This window comes from Neodiprion lecontei, chromosome 7 (assembly GCF_021901455.1).
Source record: "Neodiprion lecontei isolate iyNeoLeco1 chromosome 7, iyNeoLeco1.1, whole genome shotgun sequence".
In the NCBI taxonomy this organism is placed as follows: domain Eukaryota; kingdom Metazoa; phylum Arthropoda; class Insecta; order Hymenoptera; family Diprionidae; genus Neodiprion; species Neodiprion lecontei.
In genome coordinates this window covers 21611769-21628813 of record NC_060266.1, presented here as the reverse complement: position 1 = coordinate 21628813, position 17045 = coordinate 21611769, and the positions used below count along the sequence as shown (strand labels likewise).

Genomic DNA, 17045 nt, shown 5'->3' with positions numbered 1-17045 from the left:
CATCTTCACACGGGGTTGGTGAGTCAAGAGTTTTATTAACTTTTTATGAAAAAAGAAACAAAAGTTTCGATCTTTGTCAATTTAACGGTAAACTACGACGATGATTTTTTTCTTTCGTTTTTTTTTTTTTTGAAATGCGCAAGTAGCGAAAATACTTGAATGTTTAAAAAGAAGAGCTTACATGTAGATTTTTCATATCAAATCGCTTCAAAATTGTCTGTAATTCAACAAACTATCTCTACAATCTCAATAAAACACTTTTTTATTACGTTATTTGGTATCGTTAAATATTAGATTTTCCAAAATGAAACCGATCGCTTGTTTTCAGCAATTTTGATGAGATTTCAAATGAAAAATCGATGTATAACCTCGCTTGGTTATAATCTCAATGCTAGATTTTTTTTAGGTTAAAAAAAAAAAAATCATCCCAGTTGAAAAATCCCATGATCCTTAAAATTTTTGCATCTGCATTTTTGAACGTTTGATCAACGCTAACGTGCAAACTATATCACCGAGACAAAAAGGTTCCAGGAGTTTTTTTGCACGTTATTAGATTCTCTGGATGCGTATTTCCCCCCCCCCCAAAAAAAAAAAAAATGTCGACTTAATTTAAGGGGTTTCGTTACAATTTCAATACCTTGAATCGCAGTAAACCTTAAACCATAACTCTAGGAAAAATATTTCAACGAGCATTTTTTTCTCTCTTTCAATTCTCCAAGTGCGAATTTTTTCTTTCTTGCTACCGTATTCAAAAGTCTTTCAAATTGCATTTTTTCACTTTTCTTATAGGAACATTTTGCTTTAGTTTTTTATTTTCTTCGATCTCAAATACAAATTTGTCGAATTTAGTATTTTTTGATAAAAATACAACAGGCTCAATCCCACTTTATTATTATCAACAGAATTATTGTTTTTAGATGTAGAAATCGTATAAAAAATGAAAAAAAATATGCGTATTCAGAGAATTAAAAGAGCAAGAAAAATGCTTCTCGAAACGTTTCGCCTAGTGTTATAGTTTAAAGTGTACCGCAATCCAAAGTATTAAAATTCCAATGAAACTCTTTCAATTGAGTGGGAATATTTCGTTTATAAAAAAATGTGCAACTAAAGAATTCACTAACGTGCAAAAAAACTCCCTGAACACTTTTGTCCCAGAGTTATAATTTGCACGTTGACATTAACCAAACGTTTAAAAGTGCAGATGCAGAAATCTTGAGGGTCACAAAACTCCCATAAAATTTATTTAACTTATCAAATATAGTAATTAAATTATCAAAAAAATTATGCATAGATTTTAAGCTAGCCAATTGATAATTTCATAACTCACCGTCGGCGATCTGGGCTGCAAATTGTAAACTATTTAATTAAGGAGTGTAACGGAGGCCGATATTAACCTCGAAGAGGTTCGATCATCGGTTTAAACTTGAGAGGGTGGATTATAATCGAGGCGATATTAAACACCGCGAGATAATTTAATCACCCTTGAACTTTAGGTAAACGCACAAAGTGGCACGTTGCAACGATTTCGAAGAGCGGTTGTGAATGAAATAAAAAAAAAAAGAAAACAATCTTCAAGAGGATATTTTTCGCCACGCTGAGATTAACGACAGATCAGCTGCAGTCTTTTTATCGGATGATTATTTAAAATAATGGAAATTTTGTCGCGCTTTGAAACTGTCTGATCCCCGCTTCCGATTATTTAATGGAATATCGTCCTCTTAGTCTTATTTTCACGAGGGATTTAAATCGCCTCCGCAGAATCCTCCACTCCGGGCTTAATTCTTCCATCACCTCGCTTTACATTTCTAATACCGTCATTGCTCTCGCATTCGCTTGACGAGCTTTTCATGAAGTTAATGCGCACAGGTTATGAGAATATTGTAGTTCCAAGCCTGAAACGCGGTATTCATGTATAATGTATTGTATAGAAAAAATGTATGTAATGTTTCGAAAGCGCCAAATTCCGAATTTCTTCGCGGCGAAAGTTAAAGTAAGAAAATCAAACTTTGACGGAACACCAAAGTTTCGAGTGGTACGAAACCCGGCGCTCAAAGTTCCGGAGGTTCAAAGTTCAGAAAGCGCAAAATACCGAAAGGGCGTAACTTCAACGAGTCCGAAAGTTCCGAAAGTGCAAAAATGAGAGAATATAAAAATCTGAAACATCGAAATTCCGAATGATCGAAGATTTTCTGTTCTGTGAATTTCTGACTCGATGAAATTTCAGCACTTTGACCTTTCTTTGTTTTGAATTTCCGATATTTTTACGTTCGAAATCCTGGTAATTCTGATTTCGTATTTTCTCATTATCTACACCCAATAATTGAGTAAGCTACGCTGTATGAGTATATTTTAATTTTTGGAATTTCACTCCATCAAAAATTCATTTTTCGTAATTTTACTCTATCGGAACTTTGCGCTATATTGAATTTTCGAAATTTTGCATTTCGGAACTTTGAACCGTCGGTTTTCCGACCATTCGAAACTTGGTTGTTTCCTAAAAGTTTGATCTCTCTACTCCAAATTTTACCACCAAATAATTCGGAATTAGTCGCTTTCGGAGCTTTTAAATTCGAAACTTCATCCCCGTCCCACCCCTACCTTTTTTTTTCTATAAAAATTCGTTTTCATTCAAAATTATCAATATCATAATTTGGAGGAATTACTTATTTTTACGTCAATATGCTCGCACATACTTTTCGCACACCTTCATCCCCTTTTTCGCATTTTTATTTAATCCCTGCAGCTCTATCAGCCAGTGGATGAATATTGCAGGGCGACATGTCTAGACGTGAATATAACCGTGTCTGAGTGGATTGAAGCTGTAGATAGACTAGCGAACCGTGTCAATACGGCATAATCAAACAGGAAAAGAAGAAGGAGCGGATAAACATTCCCCCGTTTATTCTTCGAGGTTTGTTCAAGCGTTACGAAAATCAAAAGTTGATTGGGTGAGGGTGAATTGATTTTGAATACTCAATCAGGCTGCAGTGTTTTCGTCCAGAATCTTCAGGGTGCGGAAACTTTTTCCCCCAAATATCTTCGCTTGAATTTCAACAAATAAGAGAGGCCAAAAAGTTTTCCTCCGAATACCGTTTTTATACCGATGATTCTGTGAAATCTTTATATTACGAACGCTCTCAATCATTTTCAATAATATCGTTCGACCTAAAGAAGAAAAGAAAAAAGTACAATCGGGATATGAATTCGCGAAAAAATATTCCTGCGTTTTTTTCTTTCAAATTTCACACAGTGAGCGAAACTTTCTGCACGAATTCCAATCGCTGGCGTTTTAACGAAAGGTGAAAAAAAAAATTCTCTAGAAACGTACGTGATTCTGCGAAATGGATATTACGAACGCGAGAACTTCACTCGTGTTTGCGATAGCTAGAAGAGGGAAAAAACTATTGAAGGCAAATTAAAACTGGCGAATTATCGCGAATTGCAGAAATTTAAATTTGCGGAAAAAATCGGCATGTATTCATCGTGAAAACTGTGCATACATTGGGTATCGGAGCAAAAGCTGGTTAATTTCATTCCGTGGGAATGGTTTTCTAATTTGATTACTCTCGCGCGCCTCGAGGACCGATTAACAGCTCGGTGCGTGAAATTTTGCAACAACGAGTCACGTCACGATCTCGAAAACCGTGGAAAGTGGTGTTTTTACAACGTCGACATTTTTTACGACTACAATGCAATTATATAATGATTGCGAAAAGAAAAGTACAACTTTCTTTTCACTAGAAATATCGTCACTGTAGATCATCGTTGAAAGATCATCCTGACCTCGATAGTTTTTAACAATTTACAATACTATTTTAGTGTAAATGATAGTTCTGCGTAATGTCGACATATTTTATGGAACTAGTTGTTTTTATCAGGCTGATTATACAAAACGTTTTCCGCACAAATTTTAACGTGAAATATTTTTAACGCGAATTATTTTTCACATTTTGTAAGAATTATATTAGCTGTCGGAGAAAAACGTTCCTGCAACAAAGAAGTGCTGATACATCGTGAATAAGGGAGCTTTTCTACCGAGGAAGCCGACAATGAGTTTCAATAAGTGGCGTCCAAATCGATTAGCTCTAAATTCAACCGGTTCAAGTTCTCGGCGTCCTTTATTTCATCTCTGCCTCTTTTCCCCTCCCTTTCTTCAATTTTCTTTTGTACTCACCTCATTTATGCGGTAAACGAACGATTTTTTAATAAAGATTTTCTACAACGTCAGAGAAATATTTTATAAACAACCGGCATAAATTAGACGCCGCCGTATAATTTTTTATTTTTTTATTTCTTTTTTTTGTCTGCATTTGATTTTTTACTTTCCCTTTAAGCGAAAGCACGAACAGCTCCGAAGAATTAGCGTGTCGATTATTATCACCGGTAGCTGCAATGAAAATGATTGATTTTTACGATCGTCACCGAACCGCAGAGCTAAAAAGCGATGCATCATTCACAGTGGCAAATATATCGTCTCGTATCGTTTGGCAATAACGCTGCTCGTAAAAGTCCTGCAATGGAAAAAAAAAAAAGTAAAACGAATAATTAACGTTGAAAAAAGACGAATTTCTGTCGAGTACGTTTTTTTCACCAAGAGTTCGAGTGGGAAAAACATGTAAAAATAAAGTATGGAATCTAAAAAATAAGCTTCGTACCATCGTTTTTTTCTTTTCAAATATTTCCTGCAAAGTGTGGCGTAATTGAAGCGGATTTTATTGCTTGGACCAACGATCGGTGCCCACGTTGTCCTCCCTATCAGGTTATACAGCTAACTTTGATGCCTCGACTCGATATTCGATGCCGAGATTAGCTTCGTGTAGCTCTCGCGACAAGCCAGCCGTATAGACAGACAGACAGACAGGCAGGCAGACAGGCAGACAGGCAGGCATAACCTGAAAGCTCTGAAACGAATAATTTCCCTCCGGCGCTAACTAACTTTCCCTCTTTCTCCTCCCCGCCTCGGATTCTCTCACAGTTTTCGCCGTCGCATCGTTGAAATACATCACGAAGTCACGTTCCGTCGGAAGCTATAACGACAATCAATGTGAACTTGTCCCTATGCCTTTTTCTGTCGTTTCGTCAAATTTCGTTGCCTTTAGTTTTGAATTTCAAATTCAAAATCCTTTTCTTTTCATCGCTGATTCTTTTTTTATTTACTTTTTCTTATTTTTTTTTTTTTTTTAATACTTGTTTCATGTACTCTCTTCTTAACGAGTTTCGGACATTTTAATCGCAATCGTTTTACAAACCGGCCTATTGACTCGAGTATCTGTTTGTTTTTACCGACAAATTAAAAGGGGGGGGGGGGGGAGGGAGGTGGAACAAAAGCTTCGAGCTTTGGTTTTCAGACCGCAGCGTAGCACGGAGTTGATATCCATTCGGTTGAGCGCCCGTTCAATCTTCCCTCTTCAGCTTTTCATTTTAATTGAATTCCACTACCGGCGTATCCCTCGGGCTTTTGGTCCGGGACTCGCGCGGTCTTGGAACTGACTCTGCTCCCTGTCTCTTTCTCTTTCCCTTGCTCTTTCACTCTCTCTCTCTCTCTCTCTTCCTCTTCCCACTTTTCGGTCTCGTGATAATATTTGAAATTCATATACGAAACTCATTCCTCAACTCTGCAATGACTCGGCCAACCTACCCTTGCCATTAAATACTGCGAGAATCTACATAATGTTATGTTATTCGCGATTCTCTATAGATCCCAAGAGAATTCTATGCTGCGTTAAAGTTTGGTTAAGATATATTTTACATAAGTAATACACATATGTAAATGACGTGTTGCCGAATGAAACGGAAATTATCATCTCAAGATGTGAAATGTGAATTATAACTCAAGTTGACGTTATTGAATTTTATTAAGTAATGAAAATTTCTCAACAATGGTAAATCAATTCTTGAAACGCAGATTCAATGAAGAAAGTTTACATGAAAATCTAAGTTATTGCATTTCGCTCGTGCATAGATTTGTATGAAAAAATCTCCTCGTAGCGAATTAATTTACAATGTGATCGAAGATCGTTAATTCTTTTATTTTGCAGCACGTAACATTTTTTCGAACAACTGTTTGTATAAGCTGAGACTATCTTCGACTGGATTGTTAATCATTCGATAACAGCCCGGACTAATTTTTCATTGAATGTTCACTTTTCCATAATTGAATAGTTTTAATGATTATTTTAAAACAATTCAGTCTTATGTTTTCCGAATTTCAACTTTTCACACATATTAAGGAATGTTTAAAGTATATCACTGAATTCTTAAACTAAAATCCTACCCAAAGGTTGTTAATAAAAGGTGAATGAAGCACCATCCGGGACAAATTGAACGGGTGTGTCAAAGAAGGGGTTGACGGATATAAATATAACGCGTAGTATACATCGCATCTTCGTGAAACCGTCTTTCCGGTATGCCCGTGTGTGTGATTTCATCAAAGGGATGAAAGAGCGAACCAGTGAAAAGCTTATACATTATATGGCACCGGTGTTTCAATTATTCATTTTCCCAGATACAATTCCGCATGCAAGGTGTAGTAAATTATACGTACACCAACACTGCGGTACTCGCAGAAACAGCCTCTTGAAAGCTTAAACTCGTAGCGATTTTCCGAGACATAGTTTGCAGGATGCTGTGCAAGTACGTTGTTTGTTATTCGAGCACGGAAGTGCGTCATTGTCACGCTTCTCGGCTCCTACTCCTGCTGCTGGAGAATAATAATTATCACTCCCTGCTCCGAGTGGTTCAAGTTTGTTGCCGAAGCACGAAGCGTCGATCTTCGCATGCACCTAATGCAGCGAGCATCTTGAAAAAAGCCAATCCCAACGGCACACTCAAAGCTGAGAGAAAAATTGATCCTCTGTTTCAGGTGAGGCCAAGTCCTACCAGGTCATCCCCGTCGCCGAAGGGTCAAACGTCCGATTACGTTGTCCCGCCAGCGGCTATCCTCCACCGGTTATTTCCTGGTCCAAGGACACCAGCATCGAGCTTGGCAATTGGACACGTAAGTTTACCACTCGTTGGCACGATGTTTAACTTCCGCAGGTGTGATGGAATCGAAATAAAGTACAGTTTAAGGTTTTGGTATAACCTATAGAGGCACCAGTTGTGACCACATCGATGTACTTTGTTCTACGTAAACACCAATCTTGGAACAGTAGAGCGTGCCAAGTGTTGGAAACTTCTGGACATAAATTACTTGGCGTCGGAGTTTGGTGATGAATCGAGCAATTGAAGAGATTAAAAGCCCGCGAATGGTACTGTGGTAATACAACCGCTGCGTTTACGTTTCGGCCACTTCGTATCGGGAACAACAGTTCACAAGGAGTTGTTCCAAGTTGATCAAAATTTGAAGAGACTGTCGGAAAAGAGACGAAAAAACTCCTTCAAGATGCTTTGAACATCTTTTGGCACCTATTCGAGCCGTATTATACTCATCGTCGAGTCATGAATGATCATTTCTGTGGCCAAGAACTATATAAGTGGAAATCCTAATTTCAGTCTGGGATCGTGATTAATTTTACTGGCCAAGCAGCCGACCGAAGTTATATTTCTGCTCCTGGAAGTGAAACGCGTTTGCAGTTATCCACTGAAGAAATTTAGAGTCAGTTGAAACCGGAAGGTGGATACGGTGAGAGTACGCGGAGCCTCAGTTAGACCCATAGACCAAAAGGTTAAATGAGGCATGCGGCGGTCGCAAGACGGCTGTCGGTGAAAATCGGCCTCCTGAACGATGACTGATACTGTGATACGGAGTTAATGGTCTGTGCCTTTAACGCAGCTGAGGCAACGAGATGAAATCGGGGTAAAATAGGCCTCGAAGAGAGCATAGCTAGCGTGCCGATAGTGCTAGTTGGGTGATTCGCTCGGTTTCTTACCCTCAGGGGAGAAACGTATCTCATAGAGAAGTTCACGAACAACCCTTGCGGTTGTGCAGTCTCTCTTTCTGGAATCTCCAACAACTAGCTACACACAGGCACTTACACCCAAACACACACACACACACACGCACATAGGTGCTTGCGAAGGAGTTTATAACAAGGTCTCAACTTTCACCGTGCTGTTCATTTTACCAGTAAGGAACGGAAACTGCAGTTCAAAATTCGATTTTTGTCGGAGTGAACGAACTTTCCGCGGGCTTCTCTTCGTCTTCTCGCTTTTCTATTTTCTCAATTTTCTTTGTATTCTCTACTTTTTCCAGTGTCTTCGGTCACCGATCACACGCTCAATATCACCGTAGTCAACAGGATACACATGGGCAAGTACCTGTGCACTGCAGACAACGGAATTCCACCAAGAGCCAAGCAGATGTACAAGCTCGAAGTGTACTGTGAGTATAATCTTTCCTCTTTCTCTCCTTTCAATCCAAGACTATAAACATGAAACCTGTTGTCCCAAGGATTTAAAATACTTCGGGAATTTGATTATTGAATAAAGTTTGTTAATTTTTTGTGATTCAATTGGGTTTAACCTAAATCTAATGGCTAAAACGTCCATTCGGTACTGTCACTATATATTCTCCGAGCGAGCGAAAGCACAAGGAAACCGTTATCATAAACATGTTGAACTTTAACTTGTTTTGCTGCTTGGAATCTCTAGTACCGGAATTAATAAAGGCTAGGATGTTCATGTAGCTCTGTGGAATTCTCCTTTTACGATCGTCGCTCGTTCCTCATATTAGACACGGCCCGCGGAAACGAGATGATCCAATGAGACTCGACATTTACTGGCATAACCGGTCGGAACGTTCTTCGGTAATAACGAACTTCAGACGTTGAGCAGTAGACCCTGACATTTCCTAACGGAAATTTGCGACACTTGTGTAAAATTAGCTTATCGATTCTACCCGAGACGGCGACGACAGGTCGTGAATCACGTCTCTTCACGCAAGTCAATGAACGATGAATTGTGTATAATTTACGAGAGGTGGATAATCCTCCGTATCGCGTTTCCGCCGATTTATTACCTGACAAAATAATCTTCCCTGTATACTTCGTCGTCCCTGTCGCATTGAAACGGCAGCAGCACTTCATCGTAGATAGTATTTTTCCCTTTTCACGTAAATATGGAAGGCAGGATCTTTTCTACAGTCGACGTACAGATTCCGATAGTGACACGATAGTTTCATTTGCATCGCATGAAACTCTCTGCAGCTTTAGTTGAATACGCGAACTTACAATGCGTTGACGGGTACGATTAAACAAACCGAAACAGTTCCTTTTGTTTTGATAGTATTGTGAAGCAAACTTTTAACGACACTTCTGCACTTCGTTACGAGAATTCCGAACACTGCTGGCTCTTTGGTGCATTTGGTGCTTTGGTTTTTGGTAATTGCGTCACATTCCGAAAGAAGGAACCCCAAGTCTGGAGGAGTTTGACAAGGTTTTAAATCCATTAATAACTTTTCACAATTGCAATTACAGTTTCGCCGCTTATACGGATACGAAATGAGATTGTCGGTGCCGGGATGGGAGGAATCGCTTACTTGGAGTGTGAAATCGAGGCCTTTCCCGAACCAGTGACCTACTGGGAACGCGGGGATGGTCAGCTCCTCGAAAACTCTGACAAGTACAGGATAGACGTGGTGGACAAGAAAGCCGGCTACATGGTAGGAATTACTTCGTGGTTTCATTCTGTCTTCAGCATGATCCTTAATCAAGCCTTGAACGTTCCCAGGCCAGGATGCGGTTGAATATCACGAGGATATCTAGTTCGGATCACAGCTTATACCATTGCATTGTCAAAAATGAAGTTGGAATCACCCGCGGTCTCCTGACTGTTTACGGTGAGTAAATTGCGAGACATTTGCACGATTGACACGACTGAGTAAAAATTTTAGTTTTTATTTTCATTCCGTTTCATATAATTCTCTTCCGCGTCGGTAATTCCAATGGTAAATTACGAGATCCCAGGTGTACCTGGGGAATTATATATGAATATCGAAACGATGACGATAATCCCGGGTAATGATATACCGAGCAATTAATTAACGCTTCAGGGTACTGCCTTATACACCGTAGTAATGAACGATTTCGTTTCCTGAGAAATCTCGGCTCGGTTTCCCGCGTAATCAGTTCTCTCTCTCTCTCTCTCTCTCTCTCTCTCTCTCTCTCTCTCTCTCTCTCTCTCTCTCTCTCTCTCTCCTTTTCTGTCTGCACGGGGAAAATCGATCTTCGGCGTTAAAGGAGAGCTTCTTCGATTCTCTCTATCTACTAGAAAACCGTACTTGTGATTTCTCATTCTCGAAATTATTCCACTTTGCGATATCACTTCTCGTCAGATACCAATGGAAAACCACCGTCGAGCCTTGGAAAAGAGCAGATCGCCATTTACGGCGAGAGACCACCTCCCAAGAAGGATCTCGATGACTTATGCCCTCCGCCACCCGGCTGTGACCCCTGCGCAAAGTGCTCACCTTTTTACGAAATAGAACCGCTCAATTACCCCATAAGGTACACGAACTTCCCACCGAGGGTGTTGGGTGAGTGAGAAATCTGTCAGTTTCTGCTTAGGAACCAGCAAATTTGATTAACCGGGACAAAAGTGATCTGATCATGTCCTAGTAATTGAGATTCGACCAGTTCTGAAACTTAAATTTTATACATTAGATATTTTCAGTTACAATTTAATAGATTCAGACTTACAAGGAGAGGTCAAGGAATGGTCAAGCTGGTCTATGCAAACAAAACAATTTAGACATTTTGAATTGGTATTTGTTAGCGAGAAATAAATACTCCAAACTTGTGTCCTATATCATCCACAAGAAGACAAGTTTCCAGCATTTTTTTCTCACGAACAAATGCCAATTAGCTAAAATGCTGAGACACGAGTCTCTTCGGTTTATCCAATGATGGTGTCGAATGTTTTTAGTTGAAATCGTTTCTTCCACTTCGTGACCTCTGCTCGTTAGCCAAGCTAATAAGCCTTTCATTGTATCCAACTCAACTTGATCAATATGTCTATAAAATCTATATTAAACTTTAGAAGATATACAAGGAAAGTTCTGGACACAGGTTCCCACACCGACACAGCTACCGACACTTAGCCAAGACACAAACCCTTTTCTAGAACCTTTGAGAGTGAGGAATCTTCCCACTCTGATTGACTTTATCGATCGTCGGATAGTTTAATTTTCCGATGTTATCGATCATCCGATAACTTTGTTGCCTTACTTTACTGATAATCTGCTCTGCCTCACCATAGCTTCAATCCTCATCGGGCAAAATTTCGTGGGATCGATAAAGTCGATCAGCAATATCCCCCACCCTTGAACGTTCCGTAATAGGGTTTGCGTCTCGACTAAGCGTCAGTAACTGTGTCAGTGTAGGAATATCTGTGTTCAAAACTCTCGTATACCCACTAACTTTGTTCAGTAAAATATTGCGAGCCGTAAAAGTTCAATTTTATTCGACACGGTACGATATCTATTATGCGTCACAAGTGGAAATTGTATTATTTCCCGGATCAAGGTAATTTTGGCGATTTATTATCGGTTTCAGACTGCGAATTGTATGCGATTGGAAAACCGGTGTACCACAGATACACCGACGACACGTTGCACGGTTGTTGGATGAGGGATGCGTCTCCGACGTCCGAGGCCGCTGGTGAAAAGTTCTGGGTGACCAAAGATCAGGAAAATAAGTATCTCTACGAGTTTAACAACAAGACGATATTCCGGAAGGACACTGGCAGAGCGATCGTTTTACCCCACGAGTTCCAGGTGAGGTCTTCTTTACTTCTCGTTCATCCCCGATCCACGCTACTGCACAATTACGGCTCTCAGCCTCCGAAGCTTTGCGGTGTTTCGTTGGTACCGTCAGGAATTCTCCCTTTGGTTAATCCAGTCTTGTATTCCACGCAACAATTCATATTCTTTGCCAATTGAATCGCGAGACAGCCATGCATACGGTATTCATCAAATTATTATATTCGTAGTGTTCCAATATATTTTTTAACAATTTTAAAACGATTTGAAACAAAGCATGAATATCTGAGCTTTCAGTAACATAATTTGATGAATACTCATTGCACAACTATCTTGATGTAAAATCATTAAAACATATCGATTTGTGGCCCGCCAACTTCCTGAAAGACCCAAGTTCTACGAACTTGGGCAATTTGGTTATTGGATTCGGTTGAATCTGGTCAGATCCGTCGTTTCACGCCGTTCACGGAAAGATGAAGAACTTGATCGTGATCTAACGAAACCGAAAACCCGCAGGGAAATGCACAAGTGGTGTTCAACGGTTGGTTCTTCTACCATCCGGTAGGAAGATCGACGATAATGCGGTTTGAGATAACGGCGGATAAATCGAAGCAGAGTAACCCTGCAGAGATGGAACTTCCGGGACTGGATTACAACAGTGGAAACTTTCTGTACACCCCGAACTACAGTCACAATTACGTTGATTTCAACGTCGACGACAACGGTGAGTCAGACTTTATATTCATGCGGCATTATAAACTGGTATAACGACTTTCCCCGTCAGTTTTAGCTAGTTTGTCAATTTTCCTGTTTTCTTTCCATTCCAATCTCTCTCTCTCTCTTCCTCCCTCACTTTTTTTAATTATCCCCAAGTCGAGATACGACGTGCCTCCGGAAGAGTTTTAAAATTCTTTTTATCCCCGGGTACTGGAAAACTTTTTCCAAACAACTAATTTACCTGCATCTGACGATACGCCAAGTACAGCATAGCGCAGACGACGAAAGAATGAGTAGCCATTGTATTACAGGATATATAATACCATATTTCCTCTTCGTTGATTAAACGGGTTCGAATTGACAAAAAGGCAGGAAGAAATAATTGCTGACATGATTTTTCACCTCAAACACACTTGAAAAAGATCGAAGAAACCTTCTTCAACCAATGACTGATCATATCCTACTCAGGTCTGTGGGTGATATACGCATGTCGATCATCGAACAACACGATTGTCATGAAGGTAAACGCCCAGACAATGAGGCCGCAGCATTCTTGGAACATTACCGTCAACCATCACAGTTTCGGCGAGATGTTCATCGTCTGCGGTGTTCTTTACGCGGTTAACAGCGTCACCGAGAGAACAACCAAGATAGGGTAAGGCTTTGGAATAATTTAGAGATTCGAGAATCCATGATTCATCTTGTCCTTCACCAATCTTAGCCTCGCTTTGGATCTCTACAAGAACGAGTCATTGGACGTAAACCTCGGGTTTACGAATCCCTTCCGAAAGACAACGATGATCGGCTACAATCACAGGAATAAGGTAACCATATTTTCGAATTCTATCACCGAGAGAAATTAGCTTCTTTTCTTGTTTCTTTTTCAATCTCTTATTCAACTTTATTCTATAATTTTTACATTCGGTATTTAAAACTTTAGATCCACACTGAACAGTTAATGATTGTGCGAAATTTTTTACACGATACTTGTTAATTTTTATAGAATTTTTCGGTAAGTACAACGAATGAAATTTTGTTCGACGTTTCAGGAACTTTTCACTTGGGACAAGGGAAACCAACTGACCTACCCCATAAGGTACCATGAACTCGGATCCACCGTTGCCAACGAGGAAACCAAGGAAAAACCTTTAGCAGAGAGACGCACCGGATACGAAGGGTGGAAAGATAAATCCCAATCCGATTATTATGGTTCCTGAACACAACTTCAGGTAATATAGGTACCTATATTATCGAATGGGAATTTTACACCGTGCACCACGAATCGGAGGATCTCGTCTGCAATCGTCGTGCGCGTAAATTGTGCAGCCAAGTCGTTGTTATTATATCGTCTGCACATCTACATAAAATAACGTACAATATCTATCTATATCGATATATGCAGTATAATGATTCAATATAATCTATTCATCGTGAGGATAATTTTGTACTAAAGAAAGATATTATTTTACTAAACGTGTATATAATATGCATATCTCATATATATGTATATGTATATGAGAAATGCGACGATTTACTGTCGCCTATATATGTATAATTATGTATAAATAACGATGTATCATAACATTTAACGATCACAGTAATATAATGGTAATAATAACAACAACAATAATGATAATAATAATAATAATAATAATAATAATAATAATAATAATAATAATAATAATAATAATAATAATAATAATAATAATAATAATAATAGTAATGATGTGAGATTGATTTTTTTAAGGCAGGTGCACCGTTTTGTATATCCGCCATTAAAGGGGTCTATCCGTACGATATTAAAAATGTAACACTAATTCTGAATTGTATATAAAATAAAAAAAAGCAAATTAACTAACCAACCGAGGCCGAATATAACGGTGAAATTTTTGCGAGTTTTTTTTTTTATTTTATTTTATTTTTTTTTCATTTTCTCCAACATTGACAATTGATCAGTAATCCAACCGGACACTTTCTCTCTCTCTCTCTCTCTCTCTCTCTCTCTCTCTCTCTCTCTTTTTCTTCTGTAATTCTACCTTTTGCCCGATTCCGGGTAGCAGAAACCCTTAAAACTGGAACAGGGGAAAATTGTTGAAGAAGAAATTCTCCTCTCGCATTTCGGCGAAGCAAGAGCTCGTCTCAAGACCAGGGTTCTGGTGGCCAATTAGTCGACGTCAAAGAGGAAATATCGCAGCTAGAAATTGGCAGCAATAATTAGCCACTCTTGGATGAGTTTCTAAATGAAAAACGAACATGAAAAGAGGATGAAAAATAACGCGCAGCTCGCTCGGCTTCGCTTTAAAACGAGAGAATGAGAGAGAAAGGGGAAGGAAGTTGGTGGTTGTGATTGCGAGAAAGTCGGAAGGAGAAGTTCGTGGATTTCTTGGCCTAATATAGAAGTTCGAAGAATCAACTCCGCTGCGTTTTTTTTTTGTTTTTTTTTTTTATGTTACAAGAGCGGTTTTAATATTGTTGGAATTACAAGAAAATGTGGTACGTATTTTTTCTGTTGGAATAAATTCAGACAGGAAGCATTTTCAATTGTAACAATGTCAACCATTGGATGGTTTATCCTCTTTGTCAGGATTTAAATTTTCTTTCAATTATCATATATTTGTTTTCTCCTTTGGCGTTTCGGCTAATAAAATAACAATCGTGCATTTTTTTTTTTTTTTTTCTTGACAAAGAATCGAGTTTCAATTCCAAACGGTTGCTATTTTGGTTAAAGTAAATGAAAAAATTTCTTGTCGCGGCAAAAAAGACGAAAAGTGTTGAAAAATAAGATACAAAAAATTGTAGTCGACCGGTTGAACCGTTTCTGGGTTCTAGTGAAAAAATGTACGGACGACACTCGATCAGCATAAATTTGAATAAAATAGACTCGATTCGGACTAAGCAATAGTTTGTTAAACTATAAAATTCCAAAAAGTGGAGTATTGTCATGTACCCTTTTAAGAAATCTATAATATTACAGGGTGGCCAAAAAGTTTTCAGAAAAACATTCCACATTTCCAAATTTTCCAGGACCTGAAACCTAGTTTTCCCTGAAATTTTCCCAGTTCTAGTAATTTACTAAAATCTAAATCGTTCAGCTTATTGCCTCTATATTCGGTTAAAATTCAATTCAAATCGAAGAAAAATATGATGTACAAAAAAAAGTCCGTTTAAGCCAATTTGTTTTCTCGACGAAAATAAGTAAACTCGTTGCTTCAAAAAATAGTTTCTAATTCCTACGATTGAAAGCTGATATTTTGAGTTTTTTCCATGACCAAACTAAAATTCCCCTGACAAATTCAGGTTTTTCATGACCCCTTTTAAATTTCCTAACATTTCCAGGTTTTCCGGTTGTGTGACCACCCTGTTTAATCAGAAGTAGAATTTTTTCCGGTGTAAACAGCGAGAATTCCGTTCTTCCGCACCCCTTTCTTTGAAGCCCTTAAAATTCGCGAAGATGCAAATTTCCCCCCCTTCTCCGGAATACTCGTTTCCGCATATCAACCCTCGGCACTTACTCGATGAGTCGTTCCGAACAGCGAAACCCGTTCAATTCTTCTGATAATCATTTAAACGAACCACGACTAAATTGCATAAAATTGTTCGCGGTAGCGAAACGGGGGCTGTTTATCACCCTCCATTTTTCCATTTTCACTCGTTCTCTAGAAGAGGAAGAAGAAGAAGAAGAAGAAGAAGGGATCGTCGAGTGGATTTCGCCGTTTAAAATCGTGTCTGTAATATCGCCGTTGCGAGAATACCGGCTTTCGAAACTCTTTTAATAAATTACAGGCGTCGGTTACGAGGGGTGGGCACTTCGTTAACTCGGGAGACAACGGTAATAGCCTCCAGGAAACCGAGGGGAGAAGTGTTCCCACCAATTTTCAACGCTAATGGGAATTCAGAAGTATATCGAGACGTGTAGATTATAATTAATTAATGTCCTTACACGTGTACCACGCTCATTAGCGATCTGCTAATTGATTCGGGAAGTCAGTCCGAAGATTCACTCGACACTCGACCGTCACTTTTTTATTTTGAAAAAAAAAAAAAAAAAAATAACTAAAAAATCTTTTCCTTTTCTTTTAAAATTATCCACCCGAAGTGAGCTACGCGAATCCAGTTACGAAACCTCATCGTTCCGCTTTTATTTATTCACGTCAGTAGGCGAAACGCGCCGATTCTGATAACCATTTCGGATGATGCAAAAATTTATCGAAAAATTCGACCATGCGGTAAAAATTATTTTTCTAATTTATACAAAACGAGGAAAAAAAGAAAGAGAAACTATTCGTCATGAATCCTTTAACAAAATTCAAAAGCAATTTCACCGATATCAATAACTAAAGAAAAATCAACAAAAAAAAAAAAAAGAAAACACCCTAACCTACTCAAATTACCATCGAATCTGACCGAATAAAATGTGCGTGCCCAAGGAAAAGTTTTTTTGCGTAACTCATCCGCAGAAGGTACGTTAATTGATGATAAAAAAATAGGGGCGGTGGGGGGGCGGAGGGGAGGAGGAACGAATTTTTTTTACTTTCCGATTCTGTCATTTTCGCTGAATTTCGGTTTCAACACGCAGGTATTTCTGGGTGGATTCATCCTCGGTTACTTGATGGTGAAAGATCGCGGGAGG

General features: G+C 38.9%; 1 protein-coding gene across 2 annotated transcripts in view; it reads left to right on the top strand.

Moving 5' to 3' along the window:
* LOC107218949 overlaps positions 1-14286 on the top strand; it is a 39728-nt gene extending 25442 nt beyond the window's left edge. For both annotated transcript variants that reach the window (XM_015656996.2, XM_046746230.1), the window contains 10 exons: positions 6863-6997; positions 8195-8323; positions 9417-9601; positions 9670-9778; positions 10274-10474; positions 11493-11713; positions 12215-12422; positions 12884-13070; positions 13137-13239; positions 13465-14286. In XM_015656996.2, the coding sequence (XP_015512482.2) occupies positions 6863-6997; positions 8195-8323; positions 9417-9601; positions 9670-9778; positions 10274-10474; positions 11493-11713; positions 12215-12422; positions 12884-13070; positions 13137-13239; positions 13465-13632 (1646 nt within the window). In that variant the 3' untranslated portion in view covers positions 13633-14286. The remainder of the gene's footprint in view (positions 1-6862; positions 6998-8194; positions 8324-9416; positions 9602-9669; positions 9779-10273; positions 10475-11492; positions 11714-12214; positions 12423-12883; positions 13071-13136; positions 13240-13464) is intronic.
* The last annotated feature ends 2759 nt before the right edge of the window (positions 14287-17045 follow it).